This window comes from Sorex fumeus, unplaced genomic scaffold (assembly GCF_029834395.1).
Source record: "Sorex fumeus unplaced genomic scaffold, SorFum_2.1 ptg000010l, whole genome shotgun sequence".
NCBI classification, from domain to species: Eukaryota; Metazoa; Chordata; class Mammalia; order Eulipotyphla; family Soricidae; genus Sorex; species Sorex fumeus.
In genome coordinates, this window is record NW_026606067.1 from 18,869,872 (window position 1) to 18,886,007 (window position 16,136).

At 47.9% G+C, this 16,136-nt stretch overlaps 1 protein-coding gene across 1 annotated transcript in view; it reads left to right on the plus strand.

Annotated features, from left to right (window-relative positions):
• Nucleotides 1–4,305: 4,305 nt before the first annotated feature.
• SLC30A10 (solute carrier family 30 member 10) overlaps nucleotides 4,306–16,136 on the plus strand; it is a 37,479-nt gene continuing 25,648 nt past the window's right edge. The window contains exon 1 of the mRNA XM_056110811.1: nucleotides 4,306–4,756. Coding sequence (XP_055966786.1) covers nucleotides 4,306–4,756 — 451 coding nt within the window. The remainder of the gene's footprint in view (nucleotides 4,757–16,136) is intronic.

Sequence of the window (16,136 nt, forward strand, 5' to 3'; positions counted from 1 at the left end):
TTAATAGTGGGTAAAAGGCTTTTCTGGTAATAAATATCATGAACTGTAACTGTTCTGTGCACCCGTTTCTCCAATACCTGCATTTGGGGGCCCCCAGGGAAGTGATCCTGCCTTGGACCGTGGCCTGCGTGTGCTAGTCCTCAGCAGGCTGCTTCCATTCCTTTCTGTCCCTTTGTCTCAGTGCCCGGGGTAGCAGGGGAGAGGGGGGCTTCATGCCTCACTGTACTTAATTTCAGGGCCCTGTCCAGCATGCTTTTAGCACGCACGGATGGCAATGGATGCCATTTGTGCTGTTTGGTTTTTGGAGGTTTTTTGTGGGGGAGGGGTGTTTGCTTTGGGTTTTTTGTGGGGAGCGGGTGTTGTACTTTGGGCCATACCAGGTGGTGCACTCATACCATTCCTGATATGGTTCAGGGGACTACATGGTATTCTGGGGACTGAACTCAGACAGCCTTTTGTGAGGCAAGTGCCCTACCCACTGTACTATTGCTTTGGCCCAAGACATCAGCTTTAAACTCTGAAGGATAAACAGGCTTTTGTAAGGAGAGAAGCCGTGGCCTTCACCACTGGGTCTGTGTCAGGAATCCTGCCCTACGAGCAGGATGTTTCGTGCCGGCAGAAGCAGCGTGGACTGACAGCTGCCTGTGTACACTCACTCATGCCGAAGGACAGACCACAGGCCACGCTGGGCTGGGGCCAGGGTGTCCGCCTATGTACGTTCACTCGTGCCGAAAGAGTCCAGGCCATGCTGGGCCGGGGCGTCCATTGCTCATCAGTGCGCTGCGGTCACGCAGCTTGGTGCTGGGGGCCACTCGCGGTGGGTACTCAGGGGACCATGTGTGTGAGGGGTGGCACCCAGGCCTCATGCACGACGTGTGCTCAGCACCCTGAGCTCTGCGCAGCCTGCATTGGACATTTTGTAGCCTCTGTAAAGCCTGTTGTCCGAACTCAGTGAGCTAATGAGAAACACTTCTGAGGGGTTGGGGAGACGGGCCAGCCGAGGGGCCACAGGTCCCAGAGTGAATTCCCAGTACACAACATATCCACGAAAGGCTTTGCCAGGGGCTGCCGGGGGTCCTGGTGGCGCAGCAACATGCGGCACTGAACCCTGAGGCCTGGTTGCCCCAGTACCACTGGGAGAGATCCCTGGACCCCTGAGCACTCTGGGAGTGGCCTCCCGCCAGAAGGAAACCTCAGGGGATGCACAACTGGGTGGCCTCGGCCTCACTCAGCTGACTGCTCTGAACCACCGCCTGATTGCCCCAGATTCCTACCTGCTCAGAGAGTGTTTGCAAGGCTGCAGCCACATTCCTGGCCCCGGGCTGTCCCTTCTGGAGGAGAGATGAGATGCATGCGTGGGAGACGAAAACTAGATCTGCCCATCGGAAAGTCTTGCTTTGAATTTCACACACATGCTGAAGGGTCCCCTGCTGGCCAACCTGGCTCTGGGCTCTGGAACAGTGGCAGCTGCGGCTGGTGCTCAGGGGCAGGGGCAGAGCACATTCCTGCAGGCATGGTCCTGACCTGGCTCCCTGGAACTCCGTCTGGAGGCTCCTGAGCACTGCCAGGAGTGGTTGCTATATGAAAAAAAAAAAAAGCCGTGTCTCAGGTAGTCATTCTTTTCTCTGTTTTTCTCCCTTTTTGAGACAGAGCCTCCAAGCAGTGCTCCTGGCCGGGGCCGTCAGTGGTTACTCAGTTGTCTGTAGGCTTCAGTGATATGGTCCTACTTGGACCCGGGCTACTGGGGTCCTCTAGGGCCCCTATGGGCTCAGGGGCCCAGGTGGTGCTGAGGAGCAAACTCTGGGACTTGTATATGCAAAGGAGCTCCAACCCCTCAAGCCCTCTGATTCTTGGTAGGAGGGGGATGTGATTGATACGGATTCTCTGAACCCCTGACTCTGCGTTTTTTTATCTTTTTGTTTTTTCTTTTGCTTGTTGGGTCACACCAGGTGGTGCTCAGGGGTTTTTCCTGGAATTACTCCCAATCCCAGAAATTTTTCATTGCTTCTTTTATTTTTATTTATTTTTTTACTTACTTATAGTCACTGTGAACTTAAGAAAGTGATTCATGATTGGGTCTCAAGCATACAATGTTTCAACACCCATCCCTTCACCAGCGTCCACTTCTCTCCACCAATGTCCTCCTTTGCTTCCCAGCCTGATTTTAGGAGATGTTGGGTAACATTGGTTTGTCTTTCTCCTTACCACACCCCCACCCCCACCCTTGCAGGGAACTTGATCCCAAGGCACACCCAGTTCCATGAAGGACTCACAATCCCTGTTGTGTTGTGTTTATCATTAGCCTGTCCTCCCCCTGTTAATCACTAACATCCCCAAATCAGACCCTGTGATTTGAAAAGTCAAATTCTTCTGAGGACTCTGGATTTTGTATATATAAGTAAAGCATTGCTTTTCTTTTCCTTTATGTCCTTTGCATACTTTATAGTTATGTCTTTTTTTTTTTTTTTTTGCTTTTTGGGTCATACCTGGTCCATACAAAATGATTAGAAATATTATTAAGAAGTAAATTTAAGATGACCGTTTAAATGGATATGGGCTAAGGATAGGAGAAGGTAATACATGCTTAGATGGAATTCCACCCTTGGGTGGATCTCCTGGTAGGATGCGATTTTGTCCTTGAGTGTCTCCTAGAGCTTCCCCTGAAGGAAGGGCTTTACATCTGTTCACTGCTTATGATCATATTCAACCACACCTATGTATAATTGCTACCCCCAACCCTTGACGATTTTTCTATAACTGACTGTGAGACATGAATAAATGGCGACTGATTATCCGCCAGCCGGTTAGCCTCCGTTCATCTGTCGCCATCGGCCAGCTGGGGTGGGGGGGCGTGACTTGGCCTCAATCCTCGTATCTCATGCCCACAGACCGAACTCATAAGGAAAGAAACAGTTCTGACTTGTTCACAGTGTTGTCGCTGATAGGGTTTCACATGTGACACTCTCCCACCTTTCAGCAGCGCCGCCTCCTCCCAGCTGGACGCTTCCCTCCTCATAGCCCTTGCCTCCTCCCCACTCTAACCCCCAGCCCCCTCAAGAGACGTGTTTCCTATCAGTTCTCAAGTTCCTTGTTTCCGCTGTCTTTGGGTATTCGCTATTACCCCGTTAGGTTTCTTTATATCCCCGCATATGATAATCATTTTGTGTCGGTTTCTTTCCTCCTGATGTAATTTCACTCAGCCTGAGACTCTCCAGGTCCCTTTGTGTAGCAATGAGATTCATGACTTCATCTTTTCTTATAACTGAGTAGCATATCATTGTATGTATCATAGCTTCTTTCTCCAGTCATCTATTCATGCACACTTGGGTCGTTTCAAGATTTGGGCTACTGTGGATAGTGTTGCAGAGGTGTTTGCCTTGCACACAGCAGCTCCCGGGATGGTCCCTCCCCTGAGCCCTGCCAGGAGTGATCCCTGAGTACTGCCAGGCGTGCCCCCCAAACAACAATAACAACAACAAAACTCAAAAGGGACAGGGGTGTGGGAGGCTGAGAGATTGGACAGTTGTTAGGGCACTCACCTTGCACCCGTGTTCGTTTCTTGGCACCACGTATGAACTCCTGAGCAACACCGGAGTGATCCCTGAGCACAGAACCAGAAAAAAAGTCCTAAGCAGAGTAGGGTGTGGTCCAAGCAGCCCTACCCTACAAAAAAAGAGACAATGTGTTTTTCCTGAAGTTAACTGGAGGTCCTCTAGTGCCTCTGTGGAAGGCATTTCACCTCTCCTGAAGCAAGGCAGGCTTTCCTGATCTTGTGAGAATGTTTGCCGGGAGCGCAGCTATGTCTCCTATTTCAGAAGGCAGGGAGCGTTTCACTTCATGCTGCCTTTTCCCGCCTGCAGCTGAGGTCTCCAGGTCACTGACCCCCGAGAATATTCCCTTGAAGCACGCAGCCATCAGCGTTCACAGCCATTTACACCCCAGCTAGATAAGATCCGATGGTGGCCGCCCGTGACTTCAGCTCCCAGAACCTATGTTGCACATGGAGCTGGGCAGGTCACGGCCAGCAGAGGTGCTACTTGCATGATCCAAAGACACACAGTTGCTGGGCCTTGGGACTCCAACAGCGGGACCCACCCAGGCTCTAAAGGAGTCCCTTGGTGTCTGCCCAGCACCTTCCTTTTTATGGCATCCCGGCTCACGTGACCGCTCTTGCTTAATTGCCCTTTACACTGTGTTATGGCTTTATAGCGGCTTATAAAAGGTGATTTCCAAAGGCACAGCGCAGAGGAGCTGGAGGGAGAGTGATGCGGGCGGCGCCGTGAGCCTGCCCGCAGCCGCGGCACCATGGGTCGGTACTCGGGCCGGAGCTGCCGGCTCGTCCTCATGTGCCTCGTCAGCCTCCTGCTCTTCGTGCTGGAGCTGGTGGTCGCCTACATTGGCAACTCCCTGTCGCTGGCCTCCGATGCCTTTGCCGTCCTCTCGCACCTGGTCTCCATGATCATCGGGCTCTTCAGCCTCTGGGCCAGCCACGTCCAGCAGCACAGGAAGAGCACGTTCGGCCTCCTGCGGGCCGACGTGGTGGGCGCTTTCGGCAACTCCCTCTTCGCCGTGGCGCTCATGTTCAGCATCCTGATCGAGGCCGTCAAGCGATACATCACGCCGCAGAAGACCGAGCAGCCGCTGCTGGTGCTGGGCACGGGCATCATCGGGCTGTTCTTCAACGTCCTCAACTATGTCATCTTCCTGGACTGCTGCTACTGCTCGGGACACAGGCTCCCTGGAGACGTGGAGGCGGGTAGGACTCCAGTTGCCCCGTGGCTCCAGAGGGGCTGCAGGGGCACCCCTGCCCCCAGTATCCCAATTGGATCTGCTTCTCGCTAACCCCAAGCCTTAACTCAGGTCTTTCTTGGAGTCCCCTCCGGTCTGCACAGGTGGCTGCTACCTCCTTTCACCTGGGGAACTCTCCCCAGGACAGGAAAGGTGCTGAGACTGAAGAGGGGAGCAGAGGCAAGAGCCAGAGGGCCGGCTGTACATGGGCTGGAGATCCTTTAAGAATCACGTTTCTTTATGCAGATGTGACATAGCTGTAGGAATGAATGACTACGTTTTAGTGTCCCCCATAAAATTGAAAAACAAACAAACTGGGTTTTGCCACCAGTTCAAAATATCAGACAGTTGACGGGTGGATAAGGATAAGAGGAAGAACAGGGAAATAGGGAGAAACAGGGAAGGTGACCCGAGCCGACTTAGCTCTTCTGTGAGTTGGCATGTTTGGGTTCACCGTGTCCATCTTCCCACTGGACAGCTAGTAAAGGCCAGACAGGTTCTCAGGGGGATCTTAAGAGTGGGTATTCTGTTTATTAGTCTGGGGCTGGAGAGACTGTGTCAGGTTAAGGTGCTTGCCTTGCAGACATCCCACACTGCTTCAGTCCCCAGCACCACATACTGTCCCCCAACACCACCAGGAGTGATCCTATGCACAGAGTCAGAGCAGCTCCTGAGCAATGCGGGGGGTGGGTGACCCTCCAAAGGAAAAACTAAACCAAACACCAAAGTCATTAGGTTGTCAAAAGCTTAAAATCTTGGAAGAGAACAAAAATCCAAGACAGATCCAATTGCCACATGAGCAATTATATTCGTAAATGTTTATGTTTCTTGAAAGGTGCACAAATGAGTCTATGTAAAGGGACCAAAGAGACAACTTAAGGGGAAGAGCACCTGGTTTAAAAGTTTGATCCTGGAAGTGCAAGGGCACCCGAACACCACCAGGTGTAGCACTTATTAAAAAAATAGTGGAGGGCTGTAGAGAGTCAGGAATCAGCCCAGCACTGCTGTGTGTACCCCCAAACAAAATAAAGCAAAAAAGATCCCAAACAGAAAACACTGGGCCAGAGAGTTAGTACAGTGGGTAAGGTTCGCATGCCCACAACCCAGATTTGACCCCTGGCACCACCTATATAATCCCCTGAGCCCCATTCCTGAGCTCAGAGTCAGGAGTGAGCCCTGAGCTCCTCCAGGTATGGCTGAGGGGGGAAATAAGTGAAAATGTTGTGTGTGAGAGAAAGTTCCTGTACTTTTAAAAGGAGGTCTAGAGCAGCCCAGAGTGAGGTTCCATTGCCAGTCCATCTTAAAACTCCTTCACAGATTGCTGGTCTCCTGTGAGGACTGGAGGGGGGCCCAAGGTTAGAGTCAACAGGCACAGGACAGGGGTATGACTCTGGTTTCTTTCTCAATACAACACAGGTCTTTGAATTACACAATGGCCTGGTCTCATTTATTCTAATGCTCATTGGAATGTAAGGGGATTTCAAGCTGTTTTTTTTTCTTGGGAGATTTTCTGACTAATGGAGACATTTTATAACTCAGTTCAAGGACCTCAGAGTGCAAGCTTGGATTTTCACTGTAACCTTCCTGTCTTGGTGACTACTGTTCGTTGTGTCCACCCAACCCAGTCCTTTTCCTGGGTCCAGTCTGAATTTTGCTCTTGGTAGGATATGTCCTAGGAGAATGACTGTACTGGTGTTAAGAGTCAAAGTGAAGAAATAAGAAACTAGAACCTATGTCATTGATTTGATTCAACAGGTGTGGTTCTCATGTTTTGTAAGAGAGAAGAGTTATGCTTTGCTTAGATCGGTCACTCTTGATATTTCTAGCAATCAAATTCACTTGTGTGACACAAGACAAATATTTGTTAGTGCTCAGTGTTTGAAGCAAAGTAGCTGAGTTGAAGCAAACAGTCCTGACAATGGAAGTTGTACCTTTAATAAGCTTTCCACTATGTTTCTATTTCAAAATTGGTCTTAAAATTGCCACTGGATACTTATCTGAATATAACAAAAGCAGTTGAGGCAAAAAGTTGACACTCTGGTTTGCAAGAAAACTGATGGACAGCCATAGTCCTATTTTGCTAAACTGAGTCACACACCTACCATTGCATGTAGGTTTTAGTGGAGCTGCTCAGAAGGGGAGCTTTTTCAACTTTCCACACATACCAAGATATCAAGATACTTGAGAGATTCTACCGAGTCCATGTCTTTTTGCGTTTTAATTTCTGTGTCTATTTTCTTTTGAAATGTTTGATGCTATATTCTGCTTTAAATAATTAAGTACAGTGAAGTAAGTATACACACCTGTAGTCAATGCTTTTAGAAGATCCGTGTTTTCTATAAACATTATCATTTATTTGGGATTGGGGGTTACTTGTGGCTGTGTGTTCAGGGATTACTCCTAGCAGTCGTGGAGGACCATATGTGGTGCAGGTGATTAAACCCAGATGCTCTGTGTGTGAGGCAAATGCCTACCTGCTTTACTATCTCTCCAAATCCTATTAAAATTTTTATAGTGTTTTAAACATCCAGGTTGTTTTAGGATAGCTCTAGAGGTCTCCATTCATGTCTTTATCACTTCCACAAAACCCATGCACTTTAATATTCTTCCCATCAGTTAAGTCAGTTTAAAGTAAACTTTGAAGTTAGATGAATTTCACGAATGGACATTAAATGAAGTTTAATAGTCTCCCATTTTAAGAAGAAATGTGATTGACCTCTACTCATGTAATTATGCAAGAAGGTATAAAATATAAGTAAATGGGACTCTTTTAAAAAATAATTTATTGAATCACTGCAAATTACAAAATTACAAACTTATTCATGATTGAGTTTCGGGGGTACAATGTTTGAGCACCCATCCCTTCACCACGTCCAATTCCCTCCACTAATGCCTGGGAAATGGGATTTTTTACATTAAAATAGTTGGTATAAATTTCAGTTGAGTATTTTTAGGATAAAACATTTTTATAACTGCATACTGAAAAAGGGCTGGCTGATACTAACTTGATTCCCAACAAAGTATAATAGGTCTCACTGCTAGGAGTGAGCTCGAAGCACAGAACCAGAAATAAATTGTGAGCACAGCTGAGTATAGGCCCCTAATAAAACAAAACTCAAAAACTGCATCTGGGCACAGATATTGACTAGTTTTATTAAGTAGCTGTGCTAATAATTTCTCCATACATACAAACATCAAATCATTATCTTGTACACATTAAACTAACTTGATGTAGTATGTTAATTATCCTCAAAAAATATTTTTAAAAAATACACTTGTGGACTGGTAATGTAGCTCAGCAGTAGAACACTTGCCTGGCACATGTAAAACCCTGGATTTGATTCCTCCCTAGTAATACACACACACACACAAATACACACACACACACACACACACAGTAGCATTGCTAAAAAAGGAAATAATTTCGTGTATCTTGAGCCATCATTCACACACAGTTCCAATAAACCAGAGATATGTCACTTCTGGCTTACCAATCAGCATCAGATAACCACTCAATTCTTTGGTGAAATCTGAGGACCGAATAAACTTAGCAAGCCCATCGTCCCCCAGCTTCTGGGAATCTCCCACTTGTTCTGTTTCCTGCCTGTGTGAGAAGATTCCAATTTTACTTTGTGATTGAGATCATAGAAAGTAATAAGAATAATCAAAACCGCTAATTTCAAACTAAATGTGAACAGGACAGTTTTGAAACTTCCTAAAGAGTTATGGGGCTGGAGTGATAGTACAGAGGGTAGGGCATTTGCCTTGCACGCGGCCAACCCCGGTTTGATTCCCAGCATCCCATATGGTCCCCCGAGCACTGCCAGGGGCAATTCCTGAGTACAGAGCCAGGAGTAACCCCTGTGCATCGCTGGGTGTGACCCAAAAAGCAAAAAAGAAAAAAAAAGAGTTATAAAGTAAGATAGGGCATGAAATCAACATACAAGGCAGCAGGGCTCAGCGGTAGAGCACTCGCCTTGTGTGTGTAAGCTCTAGAGCTTGAGTCCCAGCATTGCAGAAACAATAAGTTGGGTCCAAGAGATGATGCAGGGGTAAAGGTCTTGCCCAAAGCCAACCCTGGCTCAATCTTGGGCACTGCAGAGCCTGTTGAACATCACCAGTATGTCCTAACCTTCCTCCCTGCCCCGCCCCCCTTCTCAAAGAAACAAAACCTAGAGAAGAATGCCCGGGAGATGTCGGGGAATTGAGTGGTCCTGTGGCCTCACATCGGCATCAGCTGGTGTGAATTGTTCCACATCTGAGAGCCAGCATGTGACTCAGTGGCAGCGCACAGGGATGTGTGAGGCCCTGGGATCGATCCTTTGTAAGGGAAAAGCAAACAAAAATGAGGATAGGCGAGTATCTGGGGCAAAAGTGGAAAAGATAAAAATTTCAAACATGAAAGAACAAAAGACAAAATAGATGTCAAGTCCCAACTTTGGAAGCATTATGCGCTAGTGTAGCTGGGGGAAAGACTCACCTGTTGGGAGAAGGGGACCACAAGATTCAGAGATTCAGATGCTGATGCCCTCATCATCCTCACTCCTGTTGGCTAAATTTGCTGCCTGCTCGTTTTCTTTACATCTTGACCAGGCTTTGTATATATTTTCTGGCTTTCACACTCTGGGGGTGCTCCCAAACAAACTCAGAGGTTCAGCTGCCACTCCTGTGATTCTCAGCCCTCTGGGCTGGATGGTTGAATGTTGGGGTCTAAGGAGGTGAGTTTTTTTTATGCAAAGGGTCCAGGGACCGCCACATTGTCCAGCACTTGATTTTTTTTATGCCTATCTATTTAGGATTGCATTTTATTTAACATTTACCCTCCAGGGACTGGAAAGAGAGAGAGAGTACAGCTGATTAGAGTTTGATCCCCAGCACTACATAGGTCTCCCTGATGCCCATCAGGAGTGATCCCTGAGTGCAAAGCCCTGAGCACAGCTGGGTGTGGTCCCCAAATCAAAATAAAATAAAATTTACCTTCTGGAACTGTCTGATCTTGACTTAAACAGAGATCACGGGCCTGTATTTGAAACCAAAGGTAACTGGTTGCGGTGGTTTAGATCAGGCTTCTCAGTCATGTAATTTGTCATTTAATGAGCATCTATGAAATATGCTTCTTATTTCTTTCCTCCTTTCATATGAACTATATTGTTTTGTTTTGTATTGGAGCCATGCCCAGCAATACTCAGGGACTACTCCTCGCTGTGCACCCAGGAATCATTCCTGGCGAGCTCCGGGGGCCGCATAGGATGTCAGAGATTGCAAGGCAAGCATCCTAGTTGCTGTACTATCGCTCCAGCCCTCATTTGAACTTACTCAAAATATGTGTGTGTCTGTGTGTGTTTTGGCCACACCCAGCAGTGAGGGGGTGTGGGGGAAGCTACTCCCAGCTGTGTGCCTGGGGCTGAGGGCATCCACGGGGGGGTGGGGGGCTGGGGATGGATCCCAAGCACAGATGCATGCACGCTGCCCACTGAACTCTCCCTCTGACCCTTTCAGTCTTTTTGTTTTGAATCCAAACAGTCAGGCCTCACCGCTGCACCCCTCTTTGTGCCTTCCTGCCTTGCTCAGTCATGTTCTTTGCTGAGGAAGGTTTAAAGTACAGTACTGATCAAGGCCTCTTGAAAGCGTATGACTTTATACTCTAAACTGAGTGGAGTGGTGGACCCTGAAAGCAGAGGCCATTGTCTTTCCTTTGGAGCCAGTCTCCAGAGACAAACAGGCTGGCTGGAAGTTTAGACCAGTGGAGGGGGGCGGGTTTGTATTCCCTCTGGAATTAGGGACCCCACACTGCTCCCCAGGAGACAGCTCTCCCATTTGCCCTGGGAAGGGGTCCTGCCATAGGATCTCTGATATCTCTGCCTGCCTCAGGACTGGAATGACAGGAAATTCGTGTCATTAGTAAATCATGATGCTTAAAGTGCCCCGAAGCTGTTACTTTACCTTCTGTCCTTATCTGATACATCTGATGCTTTCTAAACACAGGCACAGATTTCGGGCTATCTGCTCCCAGCGGTGGCCAGTGGGCCCTGGAGAGTCAAAGATAAGAACACGCTCATCACAGATGAGCATCTACTGTGCTCTCGATCTTGGTTTATTCTTCTTCTGATGCTGCTGACAGCTTGCCAAGCCCCCAGAGTTGGGGCTCTGGGTGAGTTCTAGGATGGAGAAAGAAGACATCCAAAATGAGGAGCAATTTCAAGCTACAAAATGAAATTCAGTGTGGGGTGAGGTGGGGAGGAAGGTCGAGGACCTGCCTGCTGTTCTCTTGGTCCCTTTCCACCAGGTTCAGAGTCTCCTCTGATAGCCTAAGGAGGGCGAGCACTTGCTGATATCCAGGATCTGTCATGCGTAGGGATGCGGCGAGAACATCAGTGCCCTGCAAGTGCAGTGGGACAGATATGTTTTGCAAAATACTTAGCTGGTGGGGATATTTGCAAGTTCTGTGTTCAGACGAGAAAACAGAGCCAGAAAAATACACTGCAGTCATCAGCTGGGTTCTCAGAGATGTACAAAACAACCTGAAGCTCAAGTGTAAGCCTGAATCATGCGTGGTTCCCCAAATGTTATGGGCAGTAAAGCATGTCTTGGAAATGGTGGTATAGTAGCAGGTTCCAAGTACAAATGATGGGACAGGAGAGAGATTTCAGGAGGACAAGCTTGCGTGTGTCATGGGTGAGAGGCTGTGTTTGATCTCCTGCACCGCATGATCCTCTGAGCACTGCCAGAGAGGCCCATGTACTGAGCTGGGAGTAGCTCTTGGGCTCCTCCCCAAATACACAGTAGGTTAAATCTCCATTGCTATAGCTGCATGATCCCTAGAAAGTTACTTGAACTGTCTAAATCTCAGTTCCTCCTCAGATTAATCTTAGTTCCTTCCTTTTTTTTTTTCCCTCATAGAATGTTTTTTTAATTACCTGTTCTTTTGAGATAAAGATTTTGTTTTATTTTTTGGCAAGTGGTTATATACTTTTCCCATTTTTCAAAAAATTATATCACAGTGAGATACACAGTTACAAAGTTGTTCATGATTGGGTTTCAGTCATATAATGTTCCAATACTTGCCCCCCATGTCCCTAGTTTCCCTCCCGCCCACTCCCCCTACCTCTATGGCAGGCACTTTTCTTCTCTGTCTCTGTCTCTCTCTGTCTCTGTCTCTGTCACTCCCGTCTCTGTTCTCTCTCTCTCTCTCTCTCTCTCTCTTCTATTTCCTATTGGGCATTAGGGTTTGCACTACAGGTACAGAAAGGTTATCATGCATATCCCTTCACCTACTTTCAACACACATCCTTCCTTTGTAGAGTGGGGAACACCCATCTCTTAAAGACGTGTCTGGGTTGATGACCTTGTATCTATGAAGGAGCCCTCAGCACAGTGCTTGGTGGTGTGGTTTGCAGGGACTGTTCATAGACCCACAGGCCCAGCATGGAATGGAATCTACAAGGATCCTTGCTGTGGTCCACGGCTAGGACAGCCGGTCGTCTGGTCCCAGGACGTGGCCCTGCTCCCACTCTCAGAAACCCACACACAGCATGGTTCTGCCCAGTGGAGGGTGAGCTGTGTCCTCAGGGAGTGCACCAGCAACAAGAAGCCAGGCGTTCCACAACCTCCTCATGCCCCCTGCTGTGTGGTCCTGGAGAGGGTCCTCCGCCACTGCAGTCATCTCAGAGAGCATCTCACCTGCTTTTTTGTTTCCAACCCTGCACCTAGTTTAAAGAATCCACATGTCTTTCCATACTCAAGCTCACCCTCGCAGAACATTTTTTTCCCTTTTTTTTCCTTTTGGGTTATAAGCAGTGGTGCTCAAGGCTTATTCCCTGCTTCTGTGCTCAGAGATCACCCCTAGTGATGCTCAGGGGATCAGATGCAGTATCTTACCTCCTGTATTATTCTCAACCCTCATCTGAATTATTTTTCTTCCTTTCTTTTTCCGTCTTTCTTTCTTTCTTTCTTTCTTTCTTTCTTTCTTTCTTTCTTTCTTTCTTTCTTTTCAGAACAGAGGGCTCTATTGGCATAAAAAAAAACAGGTTGGGAAGGATGTTCAACAGCACAGGCTTGAGTAAAGCTCTAAAAAGAGGGAGCCCAGTTTTATACCCAGCAGGGAGGGAGTGATGTAATTGTTGATACAGATCCTAATAGTTTTTCAGGAAATGACATATATTCATGAGGCAGAATGGCATGCATGTACAATTGAAGAACATACAATGAACAAATACACCTATCCAGAAAATGACAGAGAAACATTGTTGGCATGTTCATTGAGCATGGAAATAAAGACCAAGGAGACTGGAGGGCGAGAAGGATCCTATTTTGCAGTCTCTTCTGGCTAGTACTGTCCTCTGGGACCCTGGGGTCTTTTCTTCAAAAGTGTTCTTTTTATTTTTATTTTTTATTGATTCACCGTGAGGCGCAGTAACAAAGCTTTCATGTTTGAGCTTCGATCATACAGTCATCAAACACCCATCCTTACACCAGTGCACTTTTTCAACCACCAAAATCCCCAGTATCCCTCCCACATTCCTCACTTCCCCCTGTCTGTGTGGCAGACAATTTGCACAATACTCTCTCTACTTTAGTTACTTTTGATATTTCGAGACCAGTCCCACCACCACTCATACCTGACGAAAATGCAATGCTACACAATGTGTTTTGTATTGCTTGTTATGGATACAATATAATGTCCCGCAGTTGAGAGAGTGGCCGCAAGCTCTAGGAATTCTAAAATTTTAATAATTAGGGTCTGAAAGGGCTGGAGCATAGCACAGCGGGTAGGGCATTTGGCCTTGCAAGTGGCCAACATGGCTGACCCGAGTTCAATTCCCCCGCCCCTCTCAAAGAGCCCGGCAAGTTACTGAGCGTATCTCGCCCTCACGGCAAAGCCTGGCAAGCTACCTGTGACGTATTTGATATGCCAAACACAGTAACAATTGTCACAGTGGAGACATTACTGGGCCCGCTCAAGCAAATGGATGAACAATGGGAGGACAGTGACAGGGTCTGAAGAGATTGCTGCAGCAAGTTGCTTGGGTCCAAGGTTCGTTTGTGTGTCTCTGGATCATGGCCGTGTGGGAGCTTATGTAGATATGGCATCATCTTGGACTTCCATCGGGGCAGGGGGAAGGAAAAGGGCCCACTCCTCCCTTGCCACCACTGCCACTCTTACTTGGAGCTTATCGTTGATTTCTAGAAGATGATGGCCACCAGGGCTCCTAGAGGGCAGGCGGAGGGACAGCACCTGCCCCCATCTGGAGCAGCCCAGTGGAAATGGCCTACTGCAAAGTTCAGGGCCATCTCTGCAGCAAGTTGCTCAGGTCCGAGGTTCGTTTGTGTGTCCATGTGCATTATTTTTCAAGGGCTCCTGTAAATGTTTCCTTCCTCCTCATTCAATGTTTAAGACAGTTCTTTGTCAAAGGGCATAACTAAACTTTGCCCAACAAGTTAAAAGGATGCACTTCATCTGGTTGTGACTGTATTATTATTCCTAAGAAGCCTAGTTTTCTAGAAGGTGGGGGGAAGGAAGTAAGCTTGGGGCTGGAATGACAGCACAGCAGGTAGGGAGCTTGCCTTGCATGTTTCTAACCCAGGTTCGATTCCAAGAACTGCCAGGATGATCCCTGAGCGCAGAGTCAGGAGAGAACCCTGAGCACTGCAGGGTGTGACCTAAGCACCACCAACCACTCCCTTATGAAAATAGGAAAGATAAATTTTATTGTGTGGGCTTTTTTACTGGCTGGATGCTTCCAAGGTCTTCATTGTAGAAGGTATTTGTCAGTCATCATCTCTTTGGTGGAGAGTAATGGCTGTTTTTTAGAAAACATCATGTATGATTGTCTTGAAGGTGATGACCTGGACTGATTTGTGACCAGGGTTTATGAGAGGCAATAATATCTACAGCCTCATCTTTTGTAGAAATCTTCCAAAGTCCACTTCCTGGGGATTTATTGTCTATGTATGAGAAGATGAGAGCATTCTGAAAGAAATATCTAAAAAGAAATTATTGAAGCAGAGTGGAGTCCTGACGTTCCTGAGCCAGCTGTGGTGTCAGGTGGGCAGCTGTACCCCCACACCTGCAGAAGCCCAAGTCCGCCTGGAAAAGTCTCGCTCCAGCTGCATGGAGGGAAGACCTGCCAGGCAACGTCTAGCTATGCTGTGCTCTGGCTCTAGAAGGATGACAAGACAGGCTGGGCTGGTCCCTTACTGAGAGAAGCAGCAGTCGGGCTGCAGGAGGCACCATCTAGATTCTCTACCCAAAGAAACCGCTGGAGATTTTGCAGGAGAATCAAAGGGGGACTGAGCCACCAGTGTTCTTACTTGGGGCTGAGTCAGGTGGAGACATAGGTGGACTTTTCCTGGTGTCACTAAACAACTTGCATGGTGAGTCTAGGATGAGCTGAGGTTGGAATCAAAGATAATCAGACCGAGAGAAGAGCAGGTGCTAATGGGCCTTGGAGAGCTCAGTGGGTGGAGAGCCGGCCTCGCATGTAGCTGGCAGACCCAGAGAGAGGGGCATGTGTGAGGGCCAGGGCCCTCCCCCTGCCGTCCACCTACCCCGCATGGAGACCTTCCTGGGATGCCTGGGAGTGGGGGAGGGGTGAGGAAGGGACAATCCCGAGGTCCCCTCCAGGAGCCCTTCCCTGAACGCGTCTACTCTCCAGCCTTCCATCTGTGCCCTAATGCATCTCCATAAAGGGCAAAACCGGGGGATCCCAATGCACAGGGGCTACCGCTCCACTTTCAGGGAAAAATGTCTCAGTGCCCTCCTGGAAAATCCTTCTTTCTTTATTTTTTTTTTTAAATTATTTATTGAATCACTGTGAGAACAGTCACAAAGCCTTTCAGTTTAAGTCTCGGTCAGTCATACAATGATCAAACACCCATCCCTTCACCAGTGCACACTTTTCCACCACCAAGAACCCCAGTATATCCCCCCTCACACCCCTCCCCCCTGCCTGTGTGGCAGATTTCCACTTTAGTCTCTCTCTACGTTGATCACATTCAATATTATGACAGAAGACCCACCATTATTATTTGGAATTTTCCCCAACAATCAGACCTTCCAAAAAGACATCATTAGATAATTTGTTCTCTATTGCTGATTATATCGTGCGGCCGCTATTGTGGCCAAGCAATTTTGGATTTCTGTTATTCTAGTAATAAATTTGGAGGGATTACTGCCAAAAGCCACTAGGTTCTGAGATTGGTTTGTTTGCCTCTGGGATCATGGTCGCTCAGGAGCTGAAGGAGGTGTTCATGGGTGCAACTCAGGGCCGTATCAGGGCAGGGAGCAGGGCCGGTTCCAACCCCCATCCCATGAGGCCCCACATGCCTGGTCACTGCAGTCTCATGCC